General features: G+C 50.6%; 3 protein-coding genes across 3 annotated transcripts; all 3 read left to right on the top strand.

Annotated features, from left to right (window-relative positions):
• Positions 1-516: 516 nt before the first annotated feature.
• DQ04_05871020 (hypothetical protein) lies at positions 517-3,768 on the top strand (the record flags this gene model as incomplete). Its single annotated transcript, XM_009314420.1, has 1 exon — positions 517-3,768. The coding sequence occupies one exon, from the start codon at positions 517-519 to the stop codon at positions 3,766-3,768; it is 3,252 nt and encodes a 1,083-aa protein (XP_009312695.1).
• Positions 3,769-4,366: 598 nt separating this feature from the next.
• Positions 4,367-7,303, top strand: DQ04_05871010 (putative TPR-repeat-containing chaperone protein DNAJ; the record flags this gene model as incomplete). Its single annotated transcript, XM_009314419.1, has 1 exon — positions 4,367-7,303. The coding sequence occupies one exon, from the start codon at positions 4,367-4,369 to the stop codon at positions 7,301-7,303; it is 2,937 nt and encodes a 978-aa protein (XP_009312694.1).
• Positions 7,304-7,913: 610 nt separating this feature from the next.
• DQ04_05871000 (hypothetical protein) lies at positions 7,914-8,810 on the top strand (the record flags this gene model as incomplete). The annotated part of the gene is made up of 1 exon (XM_009314418.1): positions 7,914-8,810. One exon carries the CDS (start codon positions 7,914-7,916, stop codon positions 8,808-8,810), a length of 897 nt encoding a protein of 298 aa, XP_009312693.1.
• Between the last annotated feature and the right edge of the window lie 326 nt (positions 8,811-9,136).

The following is a 9,136-nucleotide window of genomic DNA, read 5'->3' as shown; positions in this document are numbered from 1 at the left end:
TATATATATATTGATATCTATATAGGTATATATATACAGACGCAAGCGGTCTCACTGAAACACAGTCAGACTGGCGTGAGGTTTATATAATTAACTACATATATATCTACCTATATATCTCTATTAGCATGGCACTTATGTTCTGCCTACGCCCCATATGTGATAACTGCTGCTCTGGCAACTCCCCGCTACCCCCTTTCTGTTTGAATATTCCGTATTCGCACTGCTTTTCAGTGTCAGGTCGCCCCAAGTCAGACGTTTTCTTGGGGGCCAATGGTAAGCTCGGTTGCGTTTTTCTTCTTTGAATGGTTGTACCTTGTTCTTTTTTTTTGCCCTCTATTGTTAACTTCTGTTAGGAATCTCTTTTTTCGTAGTCGGCGCCTATTTTGTACCCTAGCATCATTCACTTTCGTTGTAAAGTGGCAAAAGTCGGCTGACGGACCGCGTAGGGCAGTAGCGCGCACAACAGAGGACCTTTTGAGACGAAGTAATATACACCCAGAAGCGTCTCTTAGGATGTCTGCGTCCGGCATCCCAGAGGTGGTGTACTTGAAAACTGTGGCTGGTAGATGCTGCGCAGTGCACTCCCCACGTGTTGTACAGCAGCTGGTGGATGCTGCTGTCGATGAACTGCGCCTGGAGCGTGAAACTCTAAAGATGTATGCGGGAAATCGGCGTATATACGCGAAAAGGAAGGGACACGGTGACGCCAGCCAGTTGCAGAATAGCGTTACAGTTCCTGACAAGAGCACTATATTTGTTGTGGGAAAGCCAATGTTAAAGGGAGATCTTGGAGCCGTAAAGGCAAAGGCGATGAATGCAGCCAAGCAACTGCAGCGTGCAGATCCTCCCATCGTGCCTGCGTCTGTGTCTGTGCCTGTGATGGTAAACCCTCTCGTTTCATTGGTACCAGCTGGCTCCAGAGGAAATATGCGACTAAAAACCACCTCTACTGACAGTGATCTCTACTGCTTTATGAAGCCGCATGTGTTCAAGCTTGGCCATCGTGGCCTGCGTGACCTGTACAAAATTGCAAAGAACCGGTCGGGGAGTTTCCCTCAGTCATTTTGCGAGCACCCTGTAATGGTGGCCATCGTGGCCTACGTTGATCGTGATCCACGGAGACTGAAAGAAATTCTTGCAACCATATTGCAAGAAGAACCAGCACTACTGAAATGGATTGAATCAGAATCCGAGTTTTTTCTAAGTGTCATCAATACCCCCATGCGATGGCAGAGCGAGGCATTATCTATGTCGTTGACACGTCATTTGAGAGAGACATACGAGGAGGAGGCCGAAAGATGTACTGATAAGAGTGAGTTGGCACACGCACTACTCCAAAGGCTCACATCTCAAGAATTGCCCTCAATGGGATTAAAAGAGGATACCGCAGTGCGATTCTGGGAACTCTGTTTACCGTTTTACTCACTTAATGAAGGAGGATATGCGGAAAAGAAGCAAAGCGGCATGAAGCCACAAGAGATCACTCAAAGAGGTGGGGCGATGAGGACCTCTGATGGGTGCGCACACCTCGAGGAAGATTTCCTGTTGGATCCAGGTTTTCAAGAGACGAGAATGGCAACTCGGGCGTGGGAGATTGCACGGGAACGGTGGTCTGCGGCTGTTGGAAGTTCCACAGAGATGGAGGGTTTGGCTGCGGAAGTACGGTCACGGTTGCATGAGGCCCACGCTTCCCTCTTGTTCAACATGGAGAGCTACCTTGCGGCACCACCCACCTCTGTGTTGCTCCAGGAGTTGGACACGCTGGCGCAAAAACTGTGGTCCGAAGGAGAGCAGTGGTTTATTGAGCAAAATGATATTTCCAGTGCTTTTGAAACTGCTCTGGGGCGACTTCTCTATAATGCAGGGAAAGAACTAGTGGCATCGCAACTCGTTACACGTCCCCGAAAGAGGAGTAGCACGCAACTGAATTTTCAGACGACTCCTCTCGGTGATCTCGAACACTCCCCGGCACTGCATCCCACAATACGCTGGATTACGGTTAACGGTGCAGGTAATCTTGCATCTCAGGTACGAGAATATAGCGCTAAGCACGCTGTAAGCATTGTGCTGTACAGCCAAGCCTCTCCGAAGAGCACCTATGCATACGTTGTGAACAGCAATATAATCAAAGCCACACCAATTACTATTGATGATACCGCGAAAAAAGAAATGAGTGAGTTTGATGAATTGCACTGTTTTTTAGGACAGAAATGTTTCCCAAAAAGGAGTGACAAAATTCGAAAACTTATGCGATATCGCTGGCATAGGATGATGAAATTGCTCTATAAACGCTTCTTGAGTCCCATAGAAGGGTTTCTTCCACAACCTGTGACATCACTACATGCTCCCTTGTCGGCTGTGGGCCAGGTGTGCTTCATTGAAACATGGACACCGAAACATAATCCCATTCCCTTTGCTGCTTTGCATAGGCCCTCGGATGGGGCATCCTGTGTATTGCAGTGGGCGCCATTCGTGGCACATCATTTATGGGACTTGATTCAATCCGACGAGATTCCTTGGTCTTCTCCCATTGCAAGGTCTCCTGTAATTACACGTGTCTCTATTCCTATTGTCACTCGGCCTGGAAAAGGCACTCCGGAAATACCATTGTGTTCAACGTCAAATATGGTGACATATGTAAACACTAATGATACTGGATGTGTGTCACTGGGTGGTGCGGCGAAAGGACGTTTATGTGGAGGCACTGGTATTGATGAAAGTCAAGGGCCATGGCAAAACGTTCCATGGGAAAGTTGGCTGCGAAAGGCACTGAGCGACGTCCGCGTGGGAATTCCAACATATGCAGCAATCTATGGGGGCCATACAACGCAGAGTGCCACCGCACTTTTTGTTCACGAGGTGCCACGTGTGACCGCTGGTTGGAGCGTACCCGCGATGGAAAAGTTGACGGACGCGAGACAGACTTTATGTATGAATAGTTCTAAGCTTATGTCCTGTCGAGTGATGCCTTACAATCAAGGCGCTGACTTGTTTGTTTCTCATGTTGTGGGTCGTGAAAGCGGCGTGGGTATCCACCGTGCAGCGCTCGTGCCCACCTACAGAGTATTAGGACGGGACCCTGTGGAAGTGTATGACCTGTTTTTAAGGTCGCTTGTCATCTCTGACGAAATGACGGCAGCCAAGGCATATCGCTTGGCATTGTTGATTTCATGGCAAAAAGATTGTAAGGACGAGCCATGGCGCTCCGCATCGCTGACTCTATTTAACTACGGCGGACCTATGAAGACTCTCAGTTTCCTCCAAAAGGAATTGAGGGGAAAGCACTGCATTGGTGCCTCTCATGTGTCTTCACGACACAAAAGTGATAAACCTGAGGAAGGTGCGTCGTCTAAGAGCCGTTCTCCAAGAGGAGTTCGGCGGCGTCCCGTTCTTCGCGACACATTGGATGGACGATATATAGATGCTCATGGCGTCGATTTGATATGCGGTGCGCTGGTAACCAGTCTTTCTGCAACCCGACCACGAGGGGAGGCTGCTATAGTAGATACAATGATCGAGTACATTGAGCAAAACCGGAGTTCGCTTACTGCACTTGTGGAACAACGGAGGCAAGAGGTGACCGAGACCGTGGAGCGTAGTGCAACTCCTGTTGAACCTGCTGCGGCGGAAACACGTGGCGTCAGCAACCAAACCTCTTTTGTTTTAGCAGTGAGGAACATGATCGCCGAATCTAGGAGCAATGAGAATAACTGCAAAGAGAATGGCCTTTCAGGGGGCGGCGCAAAGCCTCCTGGGAGAACGTAGCCACCACGAAGGTAGTGTAGAAGTAGTCCTTTTGGAATAAGTTTGTTCGTTTTGTTTCGCTGGCCGATTTCTCAGTTGGGTCATTTTGCCCAGAATGCGCGAACACAAAAACTCCGCGGCTCCTCTCTCCCATTATTGTGCTTGTTTTCAGAGTTATGTATGCATCTACGACTCTGTTTTTTTTTTTCCTTGTTTCTTCTTCTTCTTCCTGTGTGCGGTGTGCTCAACAACATGTTTTTTTTTNGGGGGCCATGAAACCAAATGAAATATTAGTGCTCCACATTCTGGCCTCCACCCACCACCTGATGTTTTTGTGCCATCTTTCGTCATTGGAAAAGCACTGGAGGAAAACAGTACTGCCGTAGACAACACCACCGTTTCTTGTGTGTGGGAAAGGCGCATAGTAAATCGTCTCGTTCAAGCTGTATACGAATTTGCCAGTTCGCTTGCATCATTGGTGGTGGCGGCTTTTGCTGTGGTCGTCTTAGTTTTAGATTCTTCTCCAGCTGAAGTGGAATGGCGGCGCATGCGGGTCGCTCATTTTCTCTTTCTCTTTCTTGTTTCCCTACCTGCTTTTCTGGTTTACCAGTTAGGAATAATGAGTGTGCGCCATTTAGGTGGGGCCCTGCGGTGGGTTGTCGTTGAATCGCTCGAAGAGCGACTTGAGGCGATGCAGGAACGTCTCTCCAACTGGGGCTTCGCAGGGGTGACACTCGGCGCCAAAGCGGCACCAGGCGCCCCACGAGGGTGCAAGAGAGTCAATGTGCCGCGGGATATGAACAGTCGCGTGGAGGCCTTCGTCCAAGAAGACTGTAGCCACACGGGTAACACCGCCGAGGAGGCAGTTGAGACAGAAGAGCTTTTGCTTCGACGACAGTTACGCGGCCTTGATCAGGTGAGCGCCATGATTCTTGCGGAAATAAATCGTAGCGGTGATGCTGGAAATGTTTCTCGCGTGAGGGCACTTGAAAAAGAGCTACAGGAGGCCGCGGAATTGAAGTGCAGCGCAGCTCATTGTCTCGAGACACGTGTGGCGGAAGAGGGAAGGAATTCCAGCGAGTTCAACACGCTCTCCTCGGAGTGCACCTCAGAAGGCACATCGTCGACCTCCGCCACTAACACCACTTCCCCTCCGGTGCTTTTGACATCGGATGCCAATGAAGGCGCTAGCAGTCAGGCGCGCTGCAACAGTGATCAAACGTTGGGCACACATGGTCCCACCGGCTGTGATTATGAGAGGTCCTTTCGTCGTTGTTCTTCGGCGGGACAACCGCGTGAACAACCCACACATCACCGGATGTATGAATGGCAGGGGAAGGAGCCCGGCAGCGTCGGTGCGCCGCGCACTGAGAGACGCCGTTCTGCCGCTTCCCCGTCGAGGCACCAACAGATGCAAAAAGATCTTTTCCGCGTTTATGGAGTCTCCGTGGCCCCGGAGCGACCGAGGACGAATCGACCTGCAACCGTACAAACTCATTATAGACGTTTTACCACCGGCGAAAACAGCAGCAACAACAGCATCAACCGCTACCCACAGGATGCCGAGGGAGAAGAGATGATGTGTGACAAATTCCCCGCCAAGGGCATCGAGGTTGTTGACGCGTCGGGTACTGGTGTGTCTGTAGTAGTGCGACGCATGGTTCGACCCACACAAAGGCAAAGACGAAACTCCTGCGCACCCGCATTTGAGGCGGTGAATAAGGCGCACATGGCACGGCGACCTGTACTGAGAGTGCGCCGAGATGTACAAACTAGCAAGTCGCAAAGCATCATTCCCGGGCTCAGGGAGGCCACTGAAGCCGCTGCGGAGGCTATCGATGCGGCGATGACGGCTGTGGCGGCATCCTCCACGTCCGCGCCGCATACACCACGTTCTTCGATTGATCGAGAGCCGCTATATCGCCGCGGCAGTAGCAGCCTCCGCCTATCTCGGGAGAACAGCGTGGAGTGTGGGACTCTGCTCAACAAGCGTCGTGTAAGAAGTGCTCATCCCCGTCGCATCGTCCATCAGGATGCCGAATTTGTGCAGGCCCGCCGCGAGGAAGGCAACCGTCTCGTTCAGAATAAGCAGTACGAGGAGGCGGTGCGGGCATACAGTGAGGCTATTGAACGCGACCCTGAAAACGATATTATACTTTGCAACCGTGCTGCAGCATATTTGTTCATGAACCAACATGCCCTCGCTCTCCTTGACTGTGAATCCGTTCTGCACCGCTCCCCTTCCAACTTCAAGGCCCACTGGCGGGCAGCCAAAGCGCTCCTCTACGCAAACAGAGTTCAGGAGGCAAAGCGTCACTACCGTGTTGCACGCGAGTTGTGCATTGATCCATTAGAGGAGCGTGCCATTGGGGAGGAAGTCAAGGCGATGCGGGCCTTTGAAATGTACTATGTTCACATGAAGGAGTGTCGGTGGATAGACGGTGTGTCGTGTGCCGACCAGCTTCTTCGCGCGTTCGGCTCGACGGGAGCTGCGAGCCTGCCGTGGCGCTGTCGAAAGCTGGAGGCGCTTCTTCACTTAGATCCTTGGCGTGCGTTAGAAGATATCAAGCGGCTCCGGGAAATGCACCCTGAATATGCTGAGCTGCTGTTTCTGCATGCCAAGTCCCTGTTTTTCTGTGCGCATGATGCGAAGTCTACAGAGGAGGCGCTTCAGCTCGTGAGCGCTGCCCGAACGCAGAAGGTGAGCGAAGGCGGTGTGGAGGACACCCGCTACGCCATGCTGGAGCGCACAGTGATGTCCTTTGAGCGCCACCGCGATCGCGGCAACACAGCGTATAGCAACGGCGATTGGGGGGAGGCGTACGCGGCGTACACGCGGTGTCTCTCCCTGGACCCACTCAACAAGTCGCTCCTTGCCGTGACATACTGCAATCGCGCTGCGGCCTGCATGCAGGGTGGACGCTGGAACGAAGCACTAAGCGATGTGCATCGTTCCATTCAAATCAACGGTGGTAGTGCCAAGGCCTATTCACGGCGAGCGCGCATACATCTTCACTTTTTCTCCCAGAGAGCCGCTTCAACCATTGACAACCTTGAACTCGCGATCAAGGACCTTAACAAGGCGGTGGAACTTGCTCCAACCGACGAGAACCAACAACACCTTGCCGAGGCGTTGAGGATGCGACAAATGAGGGAAGAGCGGCGGAAGGAGTCTCAGAGTGGTAGTAGTAGCAGCAACGGTGACGACACTAGCGAAAAGCGCAGGTTTCATGCCAAGAATCCGTATCACCAATCTGGTTTTTTCCGGTCACAACGGAAGCCGAATGGAAAGAGTAACAGCGGTAGCAACCAAAACGAGAGTTTGGGATTAGGTTCCTTGAAGGCAGACTGTGCCAAGGTTTTAGGTTTGGACAGCTCCATTGGTTTAGACGTAAAGTCTCTTGCAAAGGCGTACCGCGAGGCGGCACTGCGGTGGCATCCCGACAAGTGGGCCGGGGCAGGGCAGAGTGAGCACCACGTGGCCGAGCAGAAATTTAAAGAAATCAACATGGCATACCAATCGCTGAAGGAGATGATTGTGCGGTGCCAAGTGTGACCGTAGAGTTAGCGGGGTGTGGGTCCAGTTTAGTTTCGCTGCACGTCTCCCCACTTAGGGCTGTACTAGATTATATATATATATATATATGTGTGTGTGTGTGTGTGTGTTTGTGATGTGAACGGTGCTGTTATGATGAAAGGCATTCGGTTTCACCAGAAATTGATTAGATTGGTGAAAAAGTGGGTGTCATAAAGTACTTAGTTTGTAGTTTGACTGGGGTTTCCCTGTGGTACACTGTACACTACCGAAAATAGCAACATCAACAAGGTACAGAAAATACAGGCGTTCTGTAGAGATGGACCTCGGCATTTGCTGCTCCGAGGTGTTGGGAGGGTGGGAATGAAACGAAAGAAGAGTTCTCTCCAAGAGAAGATAAAGGACTGATACTGTTGCCACAGGTTCCCTTTTTGAGGGCGTTGTTGTGGCGAAAACATGCGCGTTCACTTTCCTTTTCTCTGTGATTTTTCAGTACCCAAGGAAAGGGGCCCCATAGCATCTTCTATTAGAAGGGTTTAAGAAGAGCGGTCGGCAGGGTTGATATAACACATTCTGCGTCAATAAGAGTGGTGTGGGGATCGCCATACAAAAAATAGACGATCTCTTCATCATGGGTGCATCAATGGTGCGGAAAAAACCCCTGCTGTACCACGATGTAACGACGAAAAATAGTCGTCGGGGTTTGCAAAAACAGGATAATCAACGAAATAATCTGAAGCCGGCCATAACTGCCGTGAAGAGACCAGCCACCGATAACGTGTCTAGAGATAAGGGCAATAAGTCAGATGGGTCACCAGCAGTCAAGTATCCAACCTCGCCCTGGACGGTGCAAGAGCGGTGGGCCACCCCTGTGATATCCATCTTGGGAGAAGGAACCTCATCGCAAAATCTAGTAACACAGGACTGCGATGTTTCGAGCCTCTGCCCTTGTAGAAGCAGCGACAATAATAAGTTGGCGAATGCGGATATTACAAGTCTCAGAGATATCGCAAGGTGTGTGGATTTACAACCAGAAGAGTCTGACGGTGATTATGTGACTCCACCGAAGGAGAACGGAAGCACCAGCGGAAACAACATCAGTGGCGCTTATGACAATGTGATTATTTTGAAAAAAGTACCACTTGGACTGTTCTCAAGCGAAACTGCTAGGGACACTATAGGTGGCATTAACACGTCTAATTCTGAGGGTGGCGAAGTCGAGAATAAGAACGACAGGGAAAAGGATGGCGAAGACGACAGGGTTAATGTGGAGGCTGTAAATACTGTTGTAGCTAATGGTAGCATCGACGACAAGGACGGGACGGCCCTCTGCGACCAGAGCAATACTGCTATTAGTACTCTTGCCAAAAAATCAAAAGGAGCGGGGAAAAAAGACCGTTATTACATTACCACTGTGAAGTTGAACAAGATCAGAGCACTTGGAATTGAACCGAAGTCTCGCGTCATTGAACGGTGGCTGTACCAAACTGAGGATCCAGTACTACAACGGGGGATACGGAGAAGGTGATGACACCATTATATATTTTCTCTCTATGTCTGTCTGAGATACCAGCAAATTTACTGCACTGAAGAAGGAGGCGATTCTTGTTCATGTCATCGACTTCAGGGCCATAGCCTGGTACAACGCCCTAAGTAGCAGTTGGGGTGCAGGTGGCTTCACAATGGGGCTTTTCTCTATTGTTGCTATTTTGTTGGCGAGGAGGAGCGGGGCCAAGGCACCAAGGATCGAATTCGCACCGTGAATGTCATATGGACACTAATTCTATCTCTGCTGGTGTACATCTTCAGTTGCGCCACCAACGTTGCGTGTGACGAAAAATGTTTTTTTTTTTT

Source organism: Trypanosoma grayi, assembly GCF_000691245.1.
Source record: "Trypanosoma grayi strain ANR4 Tgr_587_V1, whole genome shotgun sequence".
Lineage (NCBI taxonomy): Eukaryota > Euglenozoa > Kinetoplastea > Trypanosomatida > Trypanosomatidae > Trypanosoma > Trypanosoma grayi.
This window is presented reverse-complemented; position numbering and strand designations above follow the sequence as displayed.